The sequence below is a fragment of the Cyprinus carpio genome, chromosome A6, assembly GCF_018340385.1.
Source record: "Cyprinus carpio isolate SPL01 chromosome A6, ASM1834038v1, whole genome shotgun sequence".
NCBI classification, from domain to species: Eukaryota; Metazoa; Chordata; class Actinopteri; order Cypriniformes; family Cyprinidae; genus Cyprinus; species Cyprinus carpio.
Genome location: NC_056577.1, coordinates 8,635,137 through 8,661,567, shown reverse-complemented (window position 1 = coordinate 8,661,567; position 26,431 = coordinate 8,635,137). Strand labels below are relative to the sequence as shown.

The window sequence follows — 26,431 nt, the reverse complement described above, 5'->3', positions numbered from 1 at the left end:
TTACGCACCCATGTTAAGGGATTCCAGCGTTCATACTGCACGAGGTTGCGGTCCGTCAGTGCGTTCCAGGAGCGGTGCGTCTGCAGCAGTGCAGCGATCGTTTATGTACCGAGTCTATTTTTGCTGTGCTGCAGGGGCTGAATTATAATGACAGCGCATTGTTCGCTGGAATAATGAACATGGATTTACACGGAAATGCAGTCATTTCACAATAAATGTATACTAATTAAAGCTGTTTCACATGCAACACATGGGTTTTTGGCTAGGTTTAAAACAAGAAAAAGTGCACTTTTAGATAAACAAGGAAAACAATATATATATTCACTTTTATGGAGGCAGAAAAACAAAGTTCATTAAGACCCGTGGGATTGCTTGTGATAAAGATTTAAATGCAAAAGGCACGAGACTGTTTCTGTCTGTGGTGTTTTAATTTGAAATATTTTAACAAGAAAAGTAGGCTAATTATTGTGTTTAAATGTTTTGCCACTTGCTTGAGCAGCTTATTATACAAACCTAGAAGTCCAATGCATGAATAATGCGTTGTTTATATTTATTGAGTGTAAACTAATGTCTATAAGTATGAAAGATTGTTACTGTTCCGTGATAAAAGACTCACAATGCTGATATATATATATATATATTATATATATATATATATATATATATATATATATATATATATATATATATAATATATATATATTATTTTATATATTTTTTTATATTTTTTTTTTTTTTTTTTTTTTTTTTTTTTTTTTTTTTTTTTTACATATGATTGATTTTTTTTTTTCAAATGTTGTTTGTGGACTAAACAGCCGTGGATCAGTAGCGGACTGCAAACGCGTCCTGTGTGAAAGCACAATGAGTCCGTGCTGCGGACTGCATATGCACTGCAGACGGAGTATGTGTGAAACAGCATTACAGGGAGATGGATGCTGCAGAACTAGTAGAACATGACACAGAAGAACTTGTGCCAAAAAGAGGAGCCTGGTCTTATGCAAGTGCTGTCGGGCTAAAAGAATATCAACCAGCAGAAAATGCATTGTACACCTGATTATGCATGAAAAAAAAAAACCCGTCATAAACCGGGAAACCGGCATAATTTAGAAAAAAAAACGTGATATTAATTTTTGTTCAAACAGCCCAGCACTACAGCAGTCTCCTCTGTGTCTCTCCATATCACCGTATGTGGTGTATGCTCTTTTGTGTCATCCGCACCACAAGGATGCGCTGTTTTATTTTAAATCAAAGCTAAATACACGTAGAAACAGTGCATCCTTGTGGTGCGGATGATATGGAGAGAGACAGAGCATACCGTTGACAGAGGAATTATTGAATAAAGTCGTTATTTTTGTTTTCTTCGCTTACATAAAGTGTTCCCGTCGCTTCATATAACCCAGATTGCACGTCTGATGGCAGATGGAGTATTCTGACGATGACTTTCATACCTTTCATGGACCTTGACACTGTTATTTACTTGGCAGTCTATGGGACAGTCTCAAGCCTCCAGGTTTTCATCCAAAATATCTTAAATTGTGTTCCGAAGATGAACACAGCTTTTACGGGTTTGGTGTAAGTGATTAATGATAAAATTTTCATTTTGGGGTGGAGTATCCCTTTAACATTACTTAATGGGATGTTTCTGGATCGTTGTGAGTTGGTGGATTAATTTAGCTCAAATATTAACCAGTTCTAGAGTGGTTAGCTGGTTGCCATGGCTTTTGTTAACTGGTCAGCAATCAACTATCTGCCCATAACACTAACTTCAGTTGCAAATTTCTTTAAAAGTTGACATAAAAATCAATATTATGTTTATATTAGATCAAATTTATATTTAAATCTGATATGCACACCATTTTAGTTACCAGTGGAAGCTGTATAGAGTGGCCTGAATATTGCATATAAGCTGCTGTTCTAGATGCCATTTGTGGCTTGTGGTCCCCCGGGCTCTCTTCATATCAACATCTTATGTGATTTGACAGTCAGTGGGCGAAACACAAACTGATTCCCTACATGTTTATAAAAGCAGGTCAAATGTAATCCAGTGGAATAGTCTACTGTAGTGTTTTTTTTTTTCAGGTGTATTCATACTCAGATCTGGGTTAGAGGGTTAGTCCAGAGCGCAGCTTCAAGTTTATTCACAGTATACATGTTCATGTGCATTCGCTCCTCCTCTTTATTTTTTCTTTTTAATTGGGTTTTTATGGCTTCTGCAGAGCACATCTCTCCACTTGGTGGTCTTAATGTTTTCATAGTTGTAGACATGCCCAGGAATCATATGGCGTTCTGATTGGTTGATGGATTGCTGTCACGTGACTAATTTAACAGCCTTAGGGTTTGTGCTGATGTTTGTTCATGGAAGCACTATTGTCATATTTGGTCCGGCAGGGCTCATTTGAGCTTGCTTTTAATCTGGAATAATCTTCTTAAAGAAGCTGTGAGAAACATCTCCTGCAGAATTGTGCGTGTTTCAAGCCTCACCCGTTTCCATGCTTGACGATCAGGGATTCTCCAAAAAAAAGAAGAGGATGATGATTTTTAAAAGATGAAGAACCCATCATTTTGGATGTCAGCTTTTTAAACCTGTTTTCCTTGCTGTTGTCTGTCACATTATGGACTATAGATGAAGATGAATTTTATTTTGTTTGGATTAATTCTGAGGTGTCAATCATGCAGGAGATGCATCCATTTGACTTTTGACATGGTTCATGTTTAAAGTCCAGCACAATGCTGATTCTATGTTCTTGCTATCTCATCCTGATGTATGTTTCCCTCTACCTGTCTCTCAACCTGTGGCGCAGCTTGCTAACTTTAGACAGCGCCGGGCAAAAAGCGAAAGTTCGAGCACACAGAAAAAGACGCAGAAGAGGAAGGGCCAAACTGTCCAGAAGAATGACCTGTCAGCACAAGAGCGCCACCTCGAGGAACCAGAGACAGTCAATCGTCATGGAGAGATCAACAAGGAATACTCAGAGGTTTGCTTTTAATTTTAAAGAGTCTATATGTAAGAATTTTCATGTCTTCATTTTTTTTTTTTTATTGGCAATGTGTGAACAACTTGTAACAAAACCTAAACAAGACCTTCTCTGACTTTTTAAATGAAGGACTCGGGACGTTTTTACCAGGAAAAATCAAAATGTTGTGACATGTACATGCACATCTGAGAGCCTCTCTTCTGTTCTGACACATTAATTTATGCATTGTTCAGATTAATGCCAAAAAAGGGTTTTCCATACTGTAATGTCAATGTGCCTTGCAAAGAAAAGGGATTAATGCAGAGACTATAGTCTCACGTAGCCACATCTAAATAATCTGTAGTCTTATGTATACTTTATGATAAAACTATCATAACAGTGTAATTTTAATTACCTCATCTGTCGACATGATGCTGGTGAATTGCAAAGCGTGTGTAAACATAGCATCATCGATATGATCAGATGCTTTGTTAAAGGGATAGTTCACCCAAAAATGAAAATTTGATGTTTATCTGCTTACCCCCAGGGCACCCAAGATGTAGGTGACTTTGTTTCTTCAGTAGAACACAAATTACGGTTTTTAACTTCAGCCGTTGCAGTCTCTCAGCTGTATAATGAATGGCAATGGTAACAAAATCTATGAGAGTAAAAAAACATGCACAGACAAATCCAAATTAAACACTGAAGCTCGTGACAATACATTGATGTGTAAAGACACAAAACGATCAGTCTGTGCAAGAAACTGAACAGTATTTATATCGGTTTTTTTACCTCTGATTCACGCAATGTCCGAACTCTTGTGAATGCGCATAAAAGAAGAAGATGCCTCAGGCGCCTGCTGCTGTGAATGTGCGTTCACAAGAATTCTAACAGTTCAGACATTGTGTGAATGAGAGATTCTGAAGAAACAAAGTCACATACATCTTGGATGCCCTGGGGGTAAGCAGATAAACATCAAATTTTTTAATTTTTGGGTGAACTGTCCCTTTAACCACAGTATTTTCTCACCGCTGTCATTTTTCATTAACAATATATTAATAAAGTAATTTCCAACTTCTTTTTACTTTACTTACTTTATTAAAACTAAGCTGCAAAAAGCTTCTATAGCTTTGTGGCATCAGTCAGATGCAACAGTCACAGAGATGCAATAAGGAGAAAGCAGAATGTTATTTTTCTTAAATGCCAGATAAACTTAATTTTCTAAAGTGCGTATTCTTCTAGCTGAGTTTAGTTTTTATCAAGTTTCCTGATCTTTCAAAAACAGTTTATTTATGAGGGTTTTATAGATGTAGAAAATGGTCATTATAAGCTGAAATATGGCACACGCTTACAAGCATATATGTATATGACTTCTATTAGAAACGGGTCAGTTTATGCTTTCACTTCATTGACTTTGAGTGCTTGGCTGCTTCTTCTTTACATGCCATTTAGACATTAAGCCTACAAAATTACATGCAAATAGCATGTGAACACCACTACAGCAAATTTCAAATCAATAGCATGTATGTCTTTGTTCCCAGCCCATCTGAAAATAGGTCAGTTAGCATAACATGGCTGGGGCAATGTAGTAATGGTAACTGTACAAAATATGCATGTTTGTCTGAACGTTTAGGCATCACTCAGACTTGATGGCACAGAGAGCAGTATTCCAGAGGTCCATCAGTGCAGAAGAGAGGACGATGAAACTGATGTCCCTGAACAGAGGTCCTCTTCTGGGTCTCTGGCAGAGTCAGAGCTGCCCGATCAAGCAGAGGATGAACTTGCAGAAATGATTATAGTTGCATATACTGGCAAAGAACAACTGAAGGTAAGTGCACCACACATGACGTTGTCAACACAATGTATATATTAAACAAATGTAACATTGTCAACACGAGAAGTGTTCCGAAGCTGGGCCCCGAACTACTGCGGTTTATATCCTTGTGGCTAGGTCTGTGTCATGATGTGACACATTATTCTCGACCTATCTAGCTGATGCTGCAATTATCCACTAGTGCTTAGCACCGCCTCTGGTGGTCATCCGGAATTCACAGAACCACAGTTGCATATGTAACTAGCGTTTTCCATTGCTTTTGTGCACGTTTAGTACATTTCTGCCCATCCATGAGTTCAGAAACTGAACAGGCAAAGCCAAAGAAAATACAATTTATTTGGCAATAAGCTAATCCCAGCTTTGTGGAGACCATGTTGAAGACTCTTTTCTCAGATAATGTTGTATTGAATTGTTCACTTTAAATAGCGTGTCTGTTTGTGCAGCAATATGCTTTTTTCTTTTTTCTTTTTTTTTTTTTTTTTTTTTCATGAAACTGCCATTATCCTGAAATAGAACAGAGAAAGATTCTCTCGAAACTGGGTTACTTCTGTCCGTTTGAATGGACTAATTCGTGGTCATGTTTACGCACACATCTAGAAACCTGAGGGAGAGTTCTGCTTTCTGGAGCGTAGTGTTTACCATAAATGGTTTGCTTGAATTTTAGAGAATTCGTTTTTAAAGCCTCTTTTGATGGTGCAGAGGAAAAGATAAAACCAGTTAGATTCCATGGATGAGGTTAAACGTATCCTCATTGCATGTGTTCATTCCACTCATGGATTTAAGAATTATGATTTTGTGCTCCAAGAAGCCAAAAAGTGTTTGCGCTTACTCTGTATAATGAAACTCCTTGGCTGGAGTGCAGTTTAAAAATATTGTAGCTGTGAATGTTATTTATAGATACTTACAACGATTTCAATAATGCTGAAATTACTTAATTATTCACACAGCAGTTACAGGCTGCAGTAGAAAAACGGAATGAGATCATATCACAGCTTAGTAAGAACCTGCAGGTGGCGCTGCAGAGCAGAGACCAGGTACAGCTTGAGGCACAGCAGCTCACTGATCAGATTCAGGAACTACAACAGCAACTACAGCAGGTAAAGTTCATACATTTATTAAAAAAGAAAAGTCCATCAGTTTCTCTGTCTTGCCTCAAGTCCTCAGCACTGATTAATTAACTTAATTTTAATGGAGTACTTTATAACAAAGTGATTGGCAGAATTGTGATCTTAAGAATGTATAATGTTTAGGTTGTAAAGAATAAAATGGAAAAATGCTGGTCTCTGTTAGACACGAAAAATGATAACTATTGTTGACTTCTGCTAACAATACCCTCAATCCTTTCGTACCTTTTGTTCATAATGGAACACAACAGTAGGAGTCTAAATGAATGAAATGTAATACTACTTGCAGGCCAAAGAATATCTACGTAGCAAAAGTCAAGGTTGTGTGGATCTGACCCAGGCTGTTCAAAATCAGCTACATGTACAATTGGAGGAGTCGCAACAGGTTAGGACACGTGTCTTTTTAAAAGTCAAGCTTGTCATTGAAGCAAAATATGCAGTTTTGTTTTATCAACATGTTACATTTGTTTTATAGATGACTAAAGAGCAACAGTGCCTTTTGGCCCAAAAAGAAACGGAGATCACAGACCTGCAACAGAAATTGTGTGTCATGGAAAAATCCCTCTCTCAGCTTCAACATGCCTTTACCCAGAGAAGTGGTGATCAAAAAGATCTAAGACTTGACCAACATGGTAGTTTCGATTTATCCACTGTCAGCTCTCTGTTCTCAGATAACAGTCCTGACTCAGACTCTGAAGCTTTAATGCAAAGCCTTAGAGCTGAGCTAGAAGAAGAGCGTAAGAACAGCCAGCGAGCTCAAGAACAAGTAGAAGCATTTCAGAAAAGGATACAGAGTCTGGAGAGTGAAAAGACCCTGATGGAATCTCATCTGGCTGCAGTTAATGAAACACAAGTCCAGGAAGCCCAGAAATATAAAGCAGAGAAAGATGAACTGAACCGAGAAATGGCTAGATTAGATAACCTTGTGAAGGAGCTTCAAAAACATCTTCATGAAGAGGAGGAGACAGGACGCCATATGCGTTCTAAATATGAAGCTGATATTTCCAATTATGATCTCAGGCTTCAGACTCTGGAGGAGGAAAGGGAATTGAATGTAGCCCAGCTAACCGAAGCTCATGAGGCTGCTCTTAGTCGTCTGCGGAAGGAGCACTCTGATGAGATCCATCGCATCCAGGAGCTTCTGAACCAGGCCCAAAGTCACCATACCGATTCTCATCATAATGTTTCCAAAAACTTTGGTGCAGACGTACCCTGGAAAAAAGTCTCCAAAGAGCATTACAATGAGGAGACAGCCACTGAGAGTGCAGTCAGAGATGATTATAGTTTCGATGTCTCTGCAGGGGGTTTCCAGGATGTTCTGATGGAACGTTACTTGGCCTCCGAAGGGCCTCAAGAAAGCTCATTAATTGAAGGGAGTATGGAGGAATGTAGCCTGAAGGAAGACTCTGAGACGCCCAGGTTTGAGCTGGACAGTGAGGTCATATTTCACGATTCAGATGTCCCTAACAATGTCACATCTGACGGTGACAAGTCAGAGCCAGGACTGTCTGTGGTTCATAACATTGAAGTGCCCCAACCTGATGAAATGTCCTTCACTGATGCCCAGTGGCAAAACTCAACCTCAGTTGTTGAAGAGCTGAATGATAGCGCAGGCACTGTGGACTTGGCAAAAGAGCTTCTAATCCAGCAGTGCCGAGACCTGGCAGAGCAGTTAGAAGAGCGAGAACGACAGCTCGAGGTTCTTCAAGAGGAGGTTCAGCACTCGGCTGAGGAGGTTGAGGAGGCACGGGAGCGTTGGAGCAAAGCTTCAGAGGAGCTTGAGGAAGCTAAGTGGGAGCTGGAGATGGAACGTGAGAAAAGAATTCAGTATGAGGAAGTTATCAGCCAGAAAATGCATGAAGAAGACAACCTCAAGAACATTCTGAGTCACCTGCAGATCCAGAAACAGCCACAGCTTCAGGACAATGAAAGGTTAATGCCTGACAACACTGACTCCAATAAGACCTCAATCTTTTTATCTATAGAGGAGTTGTTAAAGGAACTAAAGGAGGAAAATGCCCAATTGGTGCTACAGCTCAAATGTCAGGAGCAGCTAGTAAAGGATGTCCATGTGCAGAAACCAGTAGAGGACTCTTTGAATAGTGAGCTTTCCTCTTTGCAAGCTCAGAGAGATGAATTTCTACTTCAGCTGGAGCAACAAAAGGAAAAAAACCAAGCTACTTCAGTGCTGCTTGGTCAAAGGACCTTGCAGGTGGACCAAGCCAATAGAGAGCTTCAGCAGCTTAAAGCTGAAGTGGAAGAGAAGGATGGAAGGTTGCAGAACTTGGAGAAAGAGAAGACAGACCTTGAATCTAAGCTAATGTGCCTTAAAGAGAACCTCAACAACATGGAAGAGGAGAAAGCTACCCTTGAAAGACGTCTGCAATCTTTGGAGGACGAAGTAAAAAGCATGGAGATGGTTCTAGAATCAGAACTCAAGAACTTTGAGGTTTGAATCTTAATTGCTCTTTTGAAATGTAGTTTATATTTAATGAAAAAACCAAAATATGTGCTGCTGGTTCAAGTAAAGTAATAAGAACAAACGAATGCGTACATTTGTGTGCCCTGTTTGTGGAAAACTTGGAAACTTGTTTTATGTATTTCACACACAATTATGGTCCTCAAAGTAACACTCACTTTTCTCTCTAGCACCAACTTGAATCAAAGGCTGCAGAGCTCAAGGAAGTTAAGGAAGCACAAGAGAAGGCAGAAGAGGAATACATGGAAAAGGAAAGCGCTTTAATGAAAGAGCTCATCACAGTCAAACAGGATCTGGAAGAAAGACAGAAGCAACACAAGGAGGAGAAGGAAATTCTGGAAGAGAAACATCAGAAAGAGGTGAGAACCATTTCATGAAAGTGACTTGGAAGCATGTCCATTTAAAAGGAAAAAAAGTGAAAAAGACTGGTTGAGTGAAGACGGTTGAAAAATAAACTAAGTAACATCTCATGTTTCCTATCTCCAGGTTAAATACTTGAATGTACGTTTTGAGCGGGAACTTTCTGAACAGTCTGCTCATCTGGAAGCTGAGCAGAAGAGACAGATCAGCTTGATTAAACAGGTTAAACAACCTATTTAACTTTATTTACCATAGCAATGTGTATTCCACCCTTTTATATGAATCATATGGCTCTCTTAAATTGTGTACACTGGTCTTTGTCAACTCTGCTGTCTTAGGTCTATGAACGAGAGCATGAGAGGGAGCTGACGCAGCTGGCAGCCCAACATAGTGAGGAAATCTGCAGACTTAAAGATGAGCTCTCCAGGGAGCTGCAAGACGGCCTGGAGGCTGCACACCAGGCTGAGCTGCTCCAAACACAAGTACTTGTTTAATCTCAGGATTTTCTTTTGAGTCCAGGGGTATGTTTTGGAATGTAATGCTGACATGCTGCTCAATACATATAACGTTCAAAAGTAAGATTTTGAAAGGAAGAATTGGATACTTTTATTCAGCAAGGATGCATAAACTTGATCGAAAGTGAAAGGAAAGAAATGTTTCAAAAGATTTCTATTTCAAATATCCCATTCTTTTGAACTTTCTATTCACTAAAAGTCCTGGAAAAAAATTAAATAATAACTTCATGTGTTTCCAATTGATATGCAACCCCTGCCAATTAATGGTATTACCTACCATGTAAACCTCACGAAAATATAAATGACTTTTTCTTGGCCGGTTGCCTACATCTCTACAGCAGCATGAGCACAGGTTCTTAGTAGCTGGCTATGACCTCTGTTTCTGACAAGTATGTGTACTGCATTCCTAGTAGCAGTACAGTTATATGCCATTCTAAACATACCCATATTTTAACTGCTTTCTTTCTGTTAACCTCTAACCACAATTCCACTTAGTAATGTTGGTTGATTTTACTGTTTATAATCAGAGTCACCACAACCTGGAGCTGGAAGCCTTGCGTCTGAGCTTGACCAACTTGCACACTGCTCAGCTGGAGCTTTCTCAAACCAACATGCAGAAAGATAAGGAAGTGGCCCTCAGCGAGCTGCAGACCATGTTACGAGAGAAATGGGCACAGGAAAGCGCCATGCTGCAGACGCGCCAACAGTTTGAGCTGGAGAGAATACGGGAGCAGAGCCAAGAGCAGGAACAAAGAAACCAGCGACTGCACCAACAAGAGATTGGTGAGGGTTTGGTCTGTAGTTTGATGTCAAAATGTTATTCTTTGTAATATTATTTTAGTACTGTGTCAATGCAGTGGGATGTGTGTTTGTTTGAAGTATATGTGTGTGTTTTTTTTTTGATTGGTATGTTCTGTTACTGTACAGATAATCTGAACCGGGAATGGGAGAAGAGAGTTTTGGAAGAGAAGAGTTCAGTGGAACAGTTGCAGGCCTGTAAACTAGAGGTAAACTAGAACTTTTTTTCTTTTTTTCTTCAGTGGACAAACACCATGACCCACTGAAATATTGTTGTTTGCCTGGGATTAGCAGGGATGTGAATCTTCCGGATTAGTCTGGAATGTGTTTTTTTTTTTTTTCTGGGTTTACAGCATGATGATTGAAACTGCGCAAATGGCCTTAAGCAATGAACTAGATAAACTTCAAAAAGATTGTTTTCTAAAGCGTCATGGCCTGAATGGTCCTGAGAGCGCTGAACGAGCTTGCGTCGCAATCTGCAGGACTGTTAAAAGGGTTCAAATGGTTTAAAGCACCAAATGCAAGTAGAATCAGACCCAAAAGGTTTTACTCGCCAAGAAACTTTTATGAATGGTGGTGAGAATTTGAGATTGCTTAGTACAGTCATAAAATTCACAACGGTTGTGATGTAATTACATAAATATAATCTATAGTCTGACGCGGTACATTTAAAATGCTTCAAAAAATTTATATTTAATAAATGCTTTAACAAATATAATAAATACATTTAAAAAATGCTTTTCTTTGAACTTTCTATTTTTCAAAGTATCCTGGAAAAGAAAATGTATCACCATTTCCATACAAAATATGAAGCAGCACAACTGTTTTCAACATTGATGATAATAATGTTTCTTGAGCATCAAATCAAATTGCAATGATTTCTGAAAGATCACGTTACATTGAAAACTGGAGTAATTTGCATCACAGGAATAAATTACGTTTTATAATGTATTAAAATGGAAAACTATTTTTTTTATTTGTAATAATATTTCACAATATTGCAGTTATCACTTTATTTTGATCAAATAAATGCAGCCTTAATGAGCAGAAGAGTTTTATTTCAAAATTATTGTAATGTTTCCAAACATTTAGCAGATACTTTAATAATAACAATAATATTAATACTTATTATATTATATTATTAAATGCTGTATTTTATTTTTACAGGACAATAGTATGTGTTATTACAATATAAGATATTTCTTTTAATGTGATAAAATGTATATTTTTAAATAATAAGGCCAGAGGGTGTGGCTTGGGGCGTGGTCAGATTTCCTGCTTTTCTGTCTCTAGCTGATCACATGCCTGGATTATGTGTGAAACGGGCTTGTGCAGTTTGTTTTCTTTTCTCCATAGGATCTAAAGGCTGAATTGCTCTTGGAGGCTGATAAGGTCAAGAAGTCACTTCAGAGTCAATTAAACGATGCACATCATAAACTGAGTGAGACCCAGGCAGCTTTCACTGAGGCTGAAGTAGCTCTGTCTGAGACACAGGGTAGGCTAGAAGAACTGCAGCGTTCCAGAGATCAAGACCTCAAGAATCTGGAGAAAGAGCTCAAGCAGGCCTTGACTGACAGAGATGCTGCTGCACGTGAGTGTCATTTAAACCACTGTGTGAGCTAAGTCATATTGACAGTGATATGGTTTACTGGCCCAGTATGGGTATTTTCACACCTGGATTGTTTGGATTGATTGTTTTAGAACCTGGTGCATTTTCGCCCTTAGTTCGGTTTAAGCATATACAGTATGAATACACCACCATAACAATTGGCTCAAGTTCGCCCGAACGATGTGGTCTTGGCTCAGTTGAAAACTCTGTAGTGGTTCAGTTGTGGTGAAAGCATTGCAACCCAACAGACCAACAAACCAGTCAGCATCATATTCCAAGATGGAAAATGCAAATGAACCAAACCAAGAAGAAAATGCAACATTGTAACAGTTGAAGTCTGCAAATGATCAGCAGTTCTGAAAATGCCCTGAATTCTCCTCCATTCCCATTCAGGTGCTGTTGAGGAGTTGGTTGCATGTCACAAGGCAGCACTGCAGGAGCAACAGGAACATTCCCAAGCGCTGGAGCAGAGAGAAAAAGAGCTGAAACAAGAGGTACTATGCACATCTCTGTTGCAACAAAATTGCAATGCAGGTGTTTTATTTCTGTTTGTTCTGAGACAACATCTTTGTGAAAGGTTGACCGTTTACAGTCAGAAAAGGAGGAACTGAAGACCAATTCAGAACAGGAGATCTCAAACCTCTGGTCCCAGCTGGAGAGCATGAGAACCGACAGACAGGATCTCGGAGGCAAACTGGGCTATTTCCCTTTAAAATTTTCTGCTTTTGAATATCATCTCTGTGTGCTTAGACTGCTGTATTGTTTTACTCATTTATTATTTATAATAAAACCAGTTTTATTTCTTCTGAATTGATGATTTATTTTTCTTTCAGTAAAGTTCCTATTGTTTAGTGTTGGTGTGAATTACAAAGACCTGTAATTCTTTCTCTTTAGAGCTGAAAGAGCAGTTGCTAGCACGCTCCGCGCGGGTTGATGACATTGAGCGACTAAAACAAGAATTCACTCAGCAGCGGCAGGAAATCAAAGAGCAGAATGAGATCGAGCTGGAAAACCTCCGTACCTATTTTGAGCAGAGACTCCGGGTCACAGAAGAGAGTCATCGGGAAGAAATCGCACTCCTGCAGCTGCGCCTTGTAGAGGGAGCCCTGGAGGACTCAGTGCTCAAGACTGGAGATTCAAGGTTTGCTTAGATTTCCTGGTTCTGGGGTTATAGACTTGTATTAAAGCCAGCCCAAGACTATATTTTTGTGTTGTTAGTGATTCTGTTATTTGAAAACTTACTTTGTGCTTGCATTTACAATATTATAATGTACAATTGAGAATCAAAGGCCCCATTTATACCTGGTCCACCTGGTCTGAGCACCTCAGACTGTTATCCATATCAGGTGTAAACATTGGCACTTGTACCCGCGGGCCAAACTTGGCCTTTTGATTTGGCCCATCAAAGCCATTTAATTGAAATGTAGAGAATGTAAGTAAATTTAATTAAAACATTTTTAGTTTTAATATAGCTAAATAAAGGCCTGACATTTACTTTTCAGCCCAAGTGAGTGCAGAGAGTTGAACAAATGGATAGTTGGTGTTTGTTAAAACTAGAGTCAGAGTAACAAAATGTTGTTTTGTAGCTTTCTTTCAGAAGGGAAGAGTGACGATGACAGGAGTGATGCTATGGAAGAGATCACAAGACAACTAGAGAAAAACAAGGTGAATTAGTTTAGTTGGTGGTGTTGAATTTTATTGAGATACACTTCATAACATCAAAGTTACCCATAATTTACTACTTGTCAGTGTTGCAGCAGCTTGCATTATTCCAAAAAAAAAGGTTATCCTAATCTTTCAGCAATTTCAAAGGACTACTATTGACCAATTTATTAGTATTATAATAAGTTGGGGACATGCTAATGTGTTTGTGTTCTTTGCATGTACTGTAACTGTTGGTGTGTTTGCAGGAGGAGCTGGATTCCCTGCGGCTGCAGTTAGAGGAGAGACACCAGCAGGAACTGGAGCAGCTGCGGTCCAGCATGGCTCTGACTTACAAAGAAGAGCTACTCCAGGCTCGCACTGAGCTCACTGACCGATACTACAAAGACATTGACCAGCTCAACACCAAACATGCCCATGAACTAGAACAGCTCCGTGCCAAACTCTCAGACAACCATATCAAAGGTTAAACTTTGTTGAGTGTGCTGCAAACTTTGCATTTTTAGTTTTTTTTTCTTCTTTTTTTTTTTCTCAACTCTAGCAACCACACAGCACCATGGTAAAAACTGCTCAGAAAACCACCTCAGCAACCACATTTGCACACCCTATTGAGTTATTTATTGACAAAAATACAGTTAGAATGCTTTTGATCCAAAAAAATTCAAAGAAATTGTTGTTTTGGACTTTCTGTTCATCAAAGAATCCTGAAAATGTATAACTGTTTCCACAATTTTAATATTTCTTATTTTATTTGATTTAATTTCAATATTTTAATATTAAAATATTTAAAAAACATTTCATTTTTGTTAATTATAATTAATCACAATATTACAGTTAGTTTTCTGTATTTTTGATTAATAAATGCAGCATTGGTCAAAAACACCCTCAAACCTAAATATATGTTAAAAAGAAAAAATAATTTTCTCTTTTTCATCAGAAATAAACAAGATACGGCTACAGTCTGCACAGGAAGTAGCGAGGCAGGTGGAGGCTGATGTGAAGGAGAGGACTCATGAGCACCAGGCCAGGGTGACCCAGCTGGAGACCCAGCTATCTCACCTCTCCCTAATGCACTCAGAGGAACTCGAAAAAGTGGTGGCGCAACACCGAGAGCAGCTCAGACAGATTGAGGAGGCCGTAAGTGTGCATAACAGCAGCCCTTTAGACTTGATACAAAAGGGCTTTGGTGACGATTGTTACAAAGGCTGGTACCAAGTACTGTCATAAGGTGTAGAAATAGCGGTCATGCTATAGACAGATGAAACTCATGCTGATTATTCTGGAGACCCTTTAGCAATACTCTAACATGTTCAGTATCAGTGGTATATATTTTTTTTTTATTGAGCACTGCATTCTTTTCCTTTTAAAGCATAAGAAAGATGCTACTGAAGAGATGAGGGTGCACCTTGAAGAGGCACAGAAGGCAGAGAGGAATCGTGTGAGTGAGGAATTCACTAAAGAGCATGCCCGGCTGAGGGAGCAATTCCAAATTCAGGCTGAGGAGCGCTTGGCATCCCAGAGAGAGGAGCTTCAGAGATCTGCCCTTAAAGAGAAAGGGGCGTTGGAGCAGAAGCTTCTAGAGGTGCAAAAGCTCCTTGATGTGGAAAAGGAGAAGCTTCAAGCCCTGCAAAGGAGTTTGGAGTGTGAAGAGAGCCCTCAGGTGGTGGCATTGAAGCAGAAACTCCAGGCTCAATATGACCGAGAGATGTGCACTGCTAAGAGCGCCATGGCAGCAGAGGTGAAAGAGTTGAATGTTCTACTTCAGGATCAGGTGGAGAGCAAGCTACAAGAGGCCCTCTGCAGGTCAGAGACTGCATTACACTAAAACTACACGCATGTTAATGCATGTTAGTGCTTAAAAGTCAGTAGTCCTTACTATTGCTTATACTTTTTTTAAACAACATATGGGTGCACGATTTGGGGAAAAATATCATTGCAAATATATATATATATATATTTTTTTTATGATTTAAAAATTTGGATTTAAAGTTTAAAATTAGTTTTTTTTTTAGTTGTTGTAATTTTTTTTCCACAATGCTGAAAATGTTTTGGCCTATAATTTATTGTTATTATTATTTACTAAATAAAAATATTAAACAAAATAAGAAACTAATATTGTTATAATTCACTTAGAAAAAGATTCAGTACACATTTGGGACACAATATGCACAAAATATCTTCCCAAACTTGTAATAAGAGACCTAAACTCAGCACATGAAGAGATGAAGTTTGTGTGGAGCAGCATTTACTGTTAACCCAGCTGCTTGGAGTCACTGAAAACACTGGGTCATGAGCTGCTTGCATGTAAAAGAACACAGTGCTGTGCTTCACTCTTAAAAACAACAACAACAACAACAAAAAAAAAAACCCAGTGCATATATCGGTTTAAATCATTTGCAGCGTTTGCTATTTGATAATGCAATATATATATTTTTTTTTTTTTTTTTTTTTTTTTGATCGTATAGCACTAGAACAACCCTCTAAATCTTATATTTAGGTAGCATGGTGGTGCTGACTTTTTCTTGTGCTCTAAAAATATTTTTATTTTTATTTTGTCAGAACAATGTTAAATGTGTAAATTATCATCTGTGTGTCATACATGTAGGCACCAAGAAGAGCAGAAACAACTGGAAGAGAAGTTGACTCTTCAGAGAGATGCTGCCCTGAATCAACAAAGAGAACAGCATGCTGTGGAGCTGCAGGCCCAGAAAACACTTCTGGATGAGAGAGCTGCACAATTAGAGCGTCTTGAAAAGGACTGTCAGGAACTCAAAATACACCACTGGGAGGAACTGGAATCCCTGAGGACCAATCACAAAATGGCCTTAGAGACCTTGGAGATGGAGCTTGCAAATAAACACGAGGTAGAGCTCAACAGATTGGAGGCGGTCCTTCAGGAGACCAACCTGGCACAGCTTGAAGCTCAAGAGGCGGAGCTTCAGGCACGACACAAACAGGAGAGGGAGGAGCTTGAGGAGAGGCTGTTGGCGAACATGGATACACTGGAGAGCACGTTCTTGAAAGAAATTCAGACAGTACAGGACGAGAAGGAAAGAGAACTGCGAGACCTTGTAGAACACTATACTGGAGAGATTGAAAGGGTGAGAAAGGAGGAGCAAACCATCAGAGAGGACCTTAGAAGTGAGCTTGCTAAGGTCCATATGGATAAATTCAGCGCCATGGCAGCAGAACTGAATCAAGCCCATCAGGTAAGCACAGTAATGGAGGGATTTATTTATATAGTGCAAGTTTAGTTCAATGGCCATAGAAAGTTTATTGCAGGAGCAACATCTAGTGTGTTACCTTGCTCATGCAGGCGGAGATCTCTGAAGCGATCTCCTCTCAGAGGGCTGCTCTGGAGGATGAGCATAGATCTGCTCTGGAAGCTCTTCAGCAACAAGTAGTTGCTTTAGAGGAGCAGCATAGCGCCGCCCTTCTGGAGATCACTGATTTTGCAGCTGCAAAGGAAAAGCAACATGAGCAACAACTAGATGTGCTGGCTACTCAATATCAGCAACAGCTACAGGTATGTGTTCAGGAGGACAAGAACAATAAGAGCCCGAGTGTGTCATTTTCATTTAGATGTGTTCAGCCTTTTGCATGGATTTAGCATAGAAAAGTCTTGTTTAAAGTGAAAGAAGATAAGAGCTTCTTTCATTAACTCTCCTCTCTACCTCAGGAGTTAAGAGGAGCGTCTGCCAGGGAGCTGGAGGCTCTCCGTAGGGAATTAGAGGAAGAAGCGTCAAGGCAACGCCTCCACTTCCTGGAAGAGGCAAAGCTTCTCAAGTGCAAGTCTGAGGAGCTGTTGCAGCAGAATATTGCTCAGTTAAAGGTGAGAGAAAGGAGGTATTAGTTTTAAAGTAGCCGTATTCTATCAGTTTATCTTGCAGTTGGCAGTTTTGAGGGAAATTACTTTTAAAAGTGCATTAACAATATTTAGTTACTACCTAAAAAAGTAATCTGATTACATAACTTGCGTTTCTTGTAATGCGTTACCCCCCAACCCTGGCAGTTGGTGGTGTTTTTTTGTTTTGTTTGTTTGCTTTTCCTATCCCTTATTCTAAAAAACTATTCCCTCGACCCTTTTTAGCAGGCTGGTGGGTCCCTGTTGGTCTTTAAAAACCCTGGGCTGGGCCAAGCTGAATATGGAATAGATATTATTAAGAAAACAAGTCCAGAATCAACGCTGATTGCACACTGACTAGCTGAAAGCATGCCACTGGCACTCACCATTTTTAAAAAGCTGTGCAAACAAAGTTTACAAATACTTGCTCCTCTAGCTAGCTCCACAAACATGGAAAACTGCTAGATTGGCCGATGCCGAAGTCCAGTTACTCCATACTCCAGTTGATGACACGCTTAAATATTGCTGTCGGCTAGCTTACATCACTTCAGAGTTCTGAATCCTGCTGTGAATGCAACCAGGAAAATGGCACTTGGGGAAAATGTATTTCTTGGGGGACCAACCTAGTGGTTAGTTCCTATAACTGAGTTGCTGTAACTTTTAATAGACCATCTAATTGTAAACACTGGCACCAAATTAGACTTAAGAGTTTAGCTGCTTTTATAGACTGTTGTGTCTAGCCTGCTTCTCTTGCCATCTCATCGAAGAAGTATTCATTCAGATTTAATTTGACTGGTAAAACTTGCTTTTTATAATCTTATTTTTTTTCAACATGTCTATGTTGTTGTTATTGCTGTGTTCAGTCATATGGACATTTGTGCGTATGCTACTCTCATAGACATGGTTATGCACAATAGCTAAGCTTATGGGGGGAGGGAGTTAAGATCTGGAGCAGGGGGACGGTCCACTCAAAGCTCAAATTATTACTAATCCCCACTCTGTGCTGTACATTGTACAGTAGCTTCTATCATTCATAGTAAAACCTTTTCTTTAGATTGGATGCTATCAGACGTTTGCATTTGAACTTGTAGAGCAATCCTCTAGCTGAAATCTGTCAGCAAAGGGGCTTTCTGAGATTTTACCCTGGTTGGTTTGTCAGTTGGCCACTTTCCCATTGGAGCATTAGAGAGGTCCTCTCTCAGTATTAATCCTACAGATGGGAGAGAGTGTAGGGACACGTGACTGATTGAGGATTTGAGGTTTGTGTGAGGCTATTTTTTTGTTGTTGTTGCATTTTATTTTTATTTTTTCTGTGATTTTGTCTGTGACCTTTTAATTCTTTATAGAGATCACTAGGTAAATTCTGATTTAAGTTAGATTCCAACCATTTGGTTTATGTTTGTTTTGGAGGTGAGAATTTAAAGCAGAGGAGTGATACAGGAGTCATTGCTTCTCTGCATGTTTCTTCAGTGTTGCCCATGATGTGCACGTGTGTCTTTCAGGAGGAGAGTGACCGGGACAAGGCTGCTGCTCTTGAAGAGCTGGAAAGGACTTTAAGACAGCAGCATGAGCAAACTGAACTCGCCTACAGTGACAAGATGAGCCAACTCAATGCGCAGTTACAGCAGCTGGACACTGTAGTGTCACAGGTACAACACACAATCAGTCATCTCGCCACACAGGCCCCGTTTACTGCTGGTATTAAGATGCATTTGTGTCGATCCAAGCACAAGTCAGTGTTTCCCACAGACATACACTCTATTTGTGGCAGAACTTCCCCCGGGGGAAATATAGGCTATAAAACAGCAGATGGCCTGATTGATTGAAAATGCTAATTAATTCTCTGCCAGCAGGAGGCGCTTTAAGAATAGGCAGAAATAGCGGTTTCCCCGGTAACGGCTGTTCCAAACCTATCAGGCATTATAGGAAGAATTAAATGAAAAGATATTATCTGTAATAAATAAATAATAAAATATATAAAATTACACTTATAATAATTTTTCATATTATTTAGTATTAACATTGGTTGGGACTGCAACAGCAACTTGATTACATAACCATTAAACAAAAAGACGTTTTAAGGAATCCAAAATTTATTGTTTTAATCTGTGTTTCCAGACAGTTGAGTTGCTATTTTAAGGAGGTGTTTAGGATGCTGGTACGTAAGTGGTGGGTGGGAATGGTAACAAAGGGCCTAGCTAAGCTTTGGTAGAGCTGGTTGTTATGGTTACATTTTTGCATGCCTTTTGGCTGGTGAAATGCTCCGAACATTCTTACAGAAGCCTTATTTAAATGCATGCTACATTGTCTCATCTGCTTTTGTTGCCATTTTCCCACCTCTTTTTGGCTTTGAATCCTTCAGGCTCAAAACAAGCCACAGAACTGTTGGACCATCCACAGACAGACAGACAAGTTTTCGGTTTATATTGGCAGCAGTCTTATTTTATGAGGCTTCCATAAGTTAACCTCTTCTCTATTTGTTAGTTGCATTGACATCTCTTGAGCAAATGCTTACGTCTTTCTTGCCTGTGTGATGACTGGTTTCCTGTCTGTGGCATCTCTTTTGCCTCTTCCGCAGCTGCGAGCGGAGGTGAGCGGGCTACAGGTGGAGCTAGACGGCAAGCGGGCAGAGATGGACACGCTGGAGACGCTCCTGCAACGCAGAGACCGGGAGAACCAGGAGGGAGACAATCTACTGGCCATGCTCAGAGCAGACCTCAACGCGGCCACACAGCAAAGGTCAGCTGACCTACAGAAAGAGTGATTTCGGGGAACTGACAGTCTGCGTACTGTTTAAGAGAACAACCTTGTTTTCATAATTTGAGTTGATCATTAAAACTTTTGTTTTGTCCTTGTCAGACAAGACCTGCAAACAGCACGTGACAAACTACAGCGGATGCTCATAGAGATGCTTCGAATCACTATGGCAACAGAAGAGCGCATAAGCCACAAGTTAGGGGCTTGTGTATCAGGTGGTCGGGCTGGAGACAAAACGCCCAGCTCTATGACAGCCAGCAGTAGCCGTGATTCACGTGAAACGGGTATGTTTCTGTTAGTCTGCTGAATTATATCTATATTGATCAACCACTGTTAAAAATAGTGTCCAGTCATTTGAGAATTAAATGTATGTAAAATATTTAAAGGGATAGTTCACCCAAAAATTAAAATTTGCGTCATTTACCCTCCACTTGTTCCAAATCTGTATGAGTTTCTTTCTTCTGTTAGACACAAAAGAAGATATTTTGAAGAATGTTGGTAACCGAACTGTTGCTGGTAGCCAATGATTTCTAAAGTATATATTTTTTTTCTCCGTACTATAGAAGTCAATGGCTACCAGTGGCTAAAAAGTCCTATTGATTTGGAACAACTTGAAAGTGAATAAATGATAACAAAATTTTAATTTTAGTTGGACTATCCCTTTAATGATAGCAAATGTGACAGTTGGTACATCCTTTATTTTCTTACTGAATACTTTAGAACTAATATTAAAAAAATCTGAATGTTCCGAATGTTGTTTAATATGTTTGGTTGACTTTCAGATGGATTTCAATAATGGATTTATCTTTCTTTTTTTTTCTTTTTAATTTTCTATTTCTTTTCAGGAGAGGTGATTGGCGAAGAGGGAGATGCTGATTGTAGCGTGTGGTCTTCGGCTGTGGATGAGGGGTTGGAATTGTCTCAGAGGCTGTGTGAGAGTGTGTTCTCTGGGCCGGAGGGAGAGATGGAGGCGGAAGGCGAGGAGCTCATGCTGGGTGCCTGTACACGTCTACGCACTGCTGTAGATAAACTACTGGAGCTGCTCTCAGAATCCTCACAGCAGGTACCACGCTTATATACACACACACACACACACACACACACACACACACACGCCCCTGACTCCTGTCTTCAGTGCTACATCATCTAATTTTAATATACTGATTTAGTGCTCAAGAAACATTTAATCTTATAATAGATGAAAACAGTTGTTCTGCTTAATGTTTCTGGAAAACAATTTGGTTTAGACTTTTTTTTTTTTTTTTTTTTTTTTTTTTTTTTTTTTTAGTAATGTAGGTTTATTTTATTTTTTTGTGTAGGAACTGTTTCACCATATATTTATCTTAATCATGTCTGTTTTTTTTCTCTCTTCCCGTTGTTTTCTACTGTAGTTGGAGCAGATGTGTGGTCTACAGGCCATGCTAAATGAGCAGTTCAGAGATGGAGGTGAGGCCGGAGCGTCTCTGCTGTTTCAGAACTCTCAGCTCCTGGAGCAGCTGGATCATGAGGCCAGTCTGAAGAGCCAGTTACAACTGGAGCTGCACAAGGCTGAAGGTCAGAATACCCATACATGGTCTGTTGTTATCCATTGTATTTGTATCTCGGTTTCATACTCTTATGACTGCTCATTTGCTGTCCTGAGTGCATTTGCATGTGTGGCTCCAGGTCTGATGGAAGGCTACGTAGCTGAGAAAGCCGCTTTGGAGGAGGCCCTGCAGCGGAAAGAGAATCAGCAGCAGCGTCTGGCAGAGGAGCTGGAGAGCACGCGCATCCAACTGCAGCAGCTCAGTGAAAATCACACCCTCCTCCTGCATCAGAGAGAAGCCCTTACGGCCGGCCTCGGAGACACTGAGAAGGGTGAGAGAGGAAGGCTTTAGGGCCATGATTTAAGCTGACATGCTTTAGTTTAATTCTCAGATTGATTTACGCAACATGCAATTATGTAACATTAGTTTTGTCATTCGATGCATGCCTTAAAGTCATGACCTGTTACAGATGTGTCTGTTGCTTTGCACACAGAGTAGGGGTGTGCGATTATGTATCATCTATAATAATTTCATAATTGTAGTTTTAAACTATATTCAAACTGACAATGTAGAGCATAACACTTGCTAAACCAAACTAAATTGCATTGAGCGCACACTTTCATTGTGTGATGCAGCCTATTTTAGCTAGTGCTGTTTTTCCCAATATCATCACAAATATGTATGTCATTAATTTAAGAAAAATGCAGTAAACAATAAGGAAACATTTTGAGTTAAATTTTTTTTAGATGTTCTATTGGCTATTTTTGTTTTTGTCAAAACAATTTCTAAACCACAGCCGAACGTTTTTTTTTGTCTCTGACCAACACAGCAGTTTTTTTTTTTACTGCATGCATCTGCGTTTTGACCAAATCAGTTTAACAAAAGATTCAATGACTGAATGAATCATTCATTTGAACAAATCTTTGAATGAATGATTCAATTACTTGCTGCCACCTACTGGCGGTTTTAGTTTCATATTTAATTATGACATTATTTCATAATATCTAATAAATTAAATTATACTTGAAATAAATTAATATTTAAAAAAAAATCTTGTAGGGTTATTTATGCAGTTGTAAATACAATTCAAGCCACCTCTGAACTACATTAAACAGTCTGGGTAAATACATTTTAAATGCCACTTCAGATGCAGCTTCTGTTCCTCTTCTGCAGTGCAAAGATGAGCTTTGTTGGTACTGATTTTATTTGATTGATTCTATTTTATCTTATTCATTAAATGTTAAGAATTTGAAGATGGTGCATATATCTAATAAAGTTTGATAATAAAAAATATTGTCGTAAAAAAAAAATCCTGGAAAATATTGCCTTGTAGTGGAAAAATTTGAACTAACCACTGCACAGAGTATGTCAAATTTCTGGAGTTGGCTGTCCACGAACAGCAATCCAGCAAAGGTAGCAGCACCAAAACACACTTGGCAAAATATTGTCTAATTGTTATCGACAAAATGCTGTAAAATATGGAGGTAATCTGTCAATATTACACGCCTAACACAGAGTGAAATTTTTAAGATTGTGTGATTTGTGATGAAGAGTTTAGTTTCATGCTACGAATTCTTTCTGCTCTGTAGGCTTCCTCGACGCAGAGGAAGAGACAGGTTTGTGATGATAATCTGCGACTGAAGCAAATGTTTGAGTTGAAAAATTACTTGTACAGTTTGACATTAAATGCATCCATTACAGATAAAGTTTGCAATTTTTTTTATTTTTAAATTTGTGGTTTATTAACACTTTTTTGCTTATCCTGTGATGTTTTTTTGCAGTTTAACTTTTTGCTTTGAAGGTCTAAATACTGGTTCATTTCTCTTATCAGTCTTTCTTTGCCAATTTCTTCTTGATCCAGTTTGCTGTGCTTTATTTGTGCATTGAGAATGCATAAAGATCTGGAGCTCCTGTGCTTGTATGCATTTTAATTTGCATTTGCAGTTTGTGTGTTTTGTTGACATGAACTCTGCTGTTACTCATTCATTGTATTCATTGGTCCTCCTGGGTTCTGTGCAGCTCTGCTAGCGGAGGCTGAGCGTCTGGGGCAGGAGTGTGTGGAGGTTCAGCGACAGGCAGAGAAGGATTGCGGTGGTTTGGCGTCTCGTCTGCAGAAGCTGGAACAGGCCCTGGAGGAGCAGGAGAGCCGTGCGCATCAGCTGGAGGAACAGCATCGCCTGCAGACTGAGGACCTGCAGCAGCACATTGATGCTCTGGAGAAACAGCTCAAACATAACCGCCAGTTCATAGATGCGAGTGTTTCCAGCAGTTTATTCAAATGTCTGAAATTCAGCACCAGAAAAGGTGAATGTGAGCTAAGGGAAATAAATGACTGTGCCTTTTTTCCTCTTATGTACAGGAACAAGCAGTGGAGCGGGAGCATGAGAGAGATGAATTCCAGCAGGAAATAAAGAATCTGGAAGCTCAGCTGAGGCATCCATCTAAAGGACACACAGGAGGGGACAGCAAGGGACAGAGGGTAAGGGTCAATGTCTAGAACTTTAGATATCTGTTTGTCTTAACAGTCTGACACCCTTTTTGTGATTATTAAATAATCTGTGACGAGTATGTGACCAGAATAAAATCAATTAGTTAAATTCTATTTATACAAAATAATTTTGTATGTTAATGTATTTTAAAATGTCATTTATATAGTGATGGAAAAGCTGAATTTTCAGCAGTCATTACTCCAGCCTTCAGTGTCACATAATCCTTCAGAAACTGTTGTGCTGCTTGATAATTGTGTGGAAATTTTTTTTCAGTACGTAGTTCAAAGAGTTCAAGAAAGAACAGCATTTATTTGTAAGGTGTTTTAATGAAGTCTTGAAGTACCACAGTAAAGATTGCACTCATGAATGAATTAGTGAAACCGATTGCGTGTGAATTAATTCTACCTGGCAGCGTCTCTCTACTAGTAGTGAAGCTGTGGGATTTAGTTAAGAAATATATGCTTGAACTTTTCAGTTTTTAAGCTATTTTATTGAGAAATCACAGAACAGTGTTGATAATACATGATTCTGTGTGTGCGAGATCAGCACGTGATGTACGTAGGGTTGTAACGGTATGAGATTTTCACGGTATGATTAAACAATCAAAACAGGGTTTTTTTTGGTTGAACAAATGTTTAAAAGCATGTTTATTCAAATTCCATTAATCAAAAGCAAGAAAATGTAATCACTGATTATTTATTAGTTATTTATTACTTATATTTATCATGAATTATTCATACATTCTGGTTTGACTTAATTTTTCTGGATTCTGTACTTTTATGATTTAATACAAATATACTATCAAGAATGGTGGTAATGAAAATACATAAAAATGTAACAATTTAATTAATGTTTTAAAACCTTTATTCTTTTATGTTTTCGCAAAGGGCTGCACAACAGAGATTTACTAAATTAAAATGAGGGAAAAAATTATATTCCTTAATGTTTATGTAAATTATTATTTTAGAACTAGGCTACGTTATAGTACAATCGTAATTTCTGTCAATTTCTTTAAGTTAAAAAGCGGACTTTTATTTTGATGGGTTGTAGTGAAGAGCTTTGAGTGTCAGAATGTATTTGCTTTTGACAGTGGTTTACTCAAATAAAATTATGAAATGATTATTAATTGTTCTCTCAGTGAGGCTCTCAGTGTTTGTGTTCACGTCCTCAGATAGTGAGACAGCAGGTGGTTAAACCGGGCACTTTAAGCCACGCTGGCACATACTTGAGTATGTAGTACACGACACAACGCCACTCATTCACAGAGAGACATGCAAAACAAACAGATTAGCCTATATATTTATAAAGCAGTGCTTTTGTCATTATTATTACAGCTTTGTTTTTAATTTATTCATCAATCCATCAAATCGCACATTTTATGTGACATCTGCATTGTAGCTAACTACTGTAAATTAATTGTCATGACTGGATTCTGGGATTCACTCCGCATCAGAGAAATCATAATGCTTTAACCTTAAGTTATAAATGGGACATAGCTGTATCTGCACGGAGGGATGATATGCGTTTGATGCGTTTCCTCGTTTTGCAGCCGCTTTCCGACCACAGTTTTTGCAAACTGTGTCTACCCTCGAGGACAAATAAGCATTCGTCTTTTCTATATAAAAAGTATTCCCATACTAGTACCAATTTTAACTCATATTTTGACGTGGGATAGAGATTAGAGATAACGGCCTCTGTCTCTGATGTTGTCTCTGTTTTAGGTGTGTGTTGTGTAAGATGTAAGTTTGGGTGGGTCTATGGTGTTGTCTCCGCTGTACGCGTGGGTGGAGCAAGAGAACAGTTAGGGGCCATTCACATATTGCATCTTTTTATGATAATTGTACATGTTTATATCATGGTATATCGTCATTCTGGTATATTGTTACAACCCTAGATGTACGCACTACTGTCTGTAGCCTATGTGTGTGCGTTGCAGTGCATTAGATTAGAACAGCGATTAATTTACTGAACAATAGGCTGTTTAAAACGTGCTTTCTTCCATTCTATTTCGAGCATCCAGTAATATAATCACACGTCTTGTGGAGCGCTTTCAGAGTATGCATTTATTTGTCATTTTAACTGTTCAGAAACGAAACGTAAATGTGGAAGTCCTTTAAAGGTTTCTTATCCTGTTGCGCCCTCTATAGGACCAGTGACTAGTTGACATCAAGCTTAAACGTCATGGCAGAGCATTGAAGTCGACTAGTCGATTAGTCGGTGCAACCACCCCCCCCCCAAAAAAAAAAATATATATATTAGGGGTCGACCGATTATCGGCGTGGCCGATTATCGGCGCCGATATTAAGCATTTTTATTGTTATCGGCATCGGCCATTTTCAAAACCGATTTGCCGATAAAACCATTTTATTTTGAAATGCGCAATCTGGCACTGCTCCAGCCACCTCAGTCAGAGCGCACCGCTCTGTGGCCTAGACTAAGCCCCGCCCATCGTCCGTCTGATTTGTTGGGAGTCACGAGCC

The 26,431-nt window shown here is 39.1% G+C and overlaps 1 protein-coding gene across 4 annotated transcripts in view; it reads left to right on the top strand.

Moving 5' to 3' along the window:
• The window catches only part of LOC109091716 (A-kinase anchor protein 9-like), a 46,753-nt gene that overhangs the window by 2,997 nt on the left and 17,325 nt on the right, over positions 1 to 26,431 (top strand). For 2 of the 4 annotated variants that reach the window (XM_042757878.1, XM_042757876.1), the window contains exons 2-31: positions 2,802 to 2,975; positions 4,588 to 4,782; positions 5,736 to 5,885; positions 6,202 to 6,297; positions 6,388 to 8,361; positions 8,562 to 8,750; positions 8,878 to 8,973; positions 9,090 to 9,233; positions 9,794 to 10,049; positions 10,194 to 10,273; positions 11,421 to 11,655; positions 12,067 to 12,167; positions 12,251 to 12,362; positions 12,568 to 12,814; positions 13,260 to 13,338; positions 13,584 to 13,800; positions 14,273 to 14,472; positions 14,705 to 15,138; positions 15,941 to 16,544; positions 16,652 to 16,861; positions 17,015 to 17,167; positions 18,682 to 18,828; positions 19,758 to 19,918; positions 20,039 to 20,220; positions 20,782 to 20,999; positions 21,328 to 21,490; positions 21,602 to 21,793; positions 23,052 to 23,078; positions 23,482 to 23,714; positions 23,822 to 23,941. In XM_042757878.1, the coding sequence (XP_042613812.1) occupies positions 2,802 to 2,975; positions 4,588 to 4,782; positions 5,736 to 5,885; positions 6,202 to 6,297; positions 6,388 to 8,361; positions 8,562 to 8,750; positions 8,878 to 8,973; positions 9,090 to 9,233; positions 9,794 to 10,049; positions 10,194 to 10,273; positions 11,421 to 11,655; positions 12,067 to 12,167; positions 12,251 to 12,362; positions 12,568 to 12,814; positions 13,260 to 13,338; positions 13,584 to 13,800; positions 14,273 to 14,472; positions 14,705 to 15,138; positions 15,941 to 16,544; positions 16,652 to 16,861; positions 17,015 to 17,167; positions 18,682 to 18,828; positions 19,758 to 19,918; positions 20,039 to 20,220; positions 20,782 to 20,999; positions 21,328 to 21,490; positions 21,602 to 21,793; positions 23,052 to 23,078; positions 23,482 to 23,714; positions 23,822 to 23,941 (7,389 nt within the window). The remainder of the gene's footprint in view (positions 1 to 2,801; positions 2,976 to 4,587; positions 4,783 to 5,735; positions 5,886 to 6,201; positions 6,298 to 6,387; positions 8,362 to 8,561; positions 8,751 to 8,877; positions 8,974 to 9,089; positions 9,234 to 9,793; positions 10,050 to 10,193; positions 10,274 to 11,420; positions 11,656 to 12,066; positions 12,168 to 12,250; positions 12,363 to 12,567; positions 12,815 to 13,259; positions 13,339 to 13,583; positions 13,801 to 14,272; positions 14,473 to 14,704; positions 15,139 to 15,940; positions 16,545 to 16,651; positions 16,862 to 17,014; positions 17,168 to 18,681; positions 18,829 to 19,757; positions 19,919 to 20,038; positions 20,221 to 20,781; positions 21,000 to 21,327; positions 21,491 to 21,601; positions 21,794 to 23,051; positions 23,079 to 23,481; positions 23,715 to 23,821; positions 23,942 to 26,431) is intronic. The other 2 variants (XM_042757880.1, XM_042757879.1) reach the window with 1 other exon arrangement.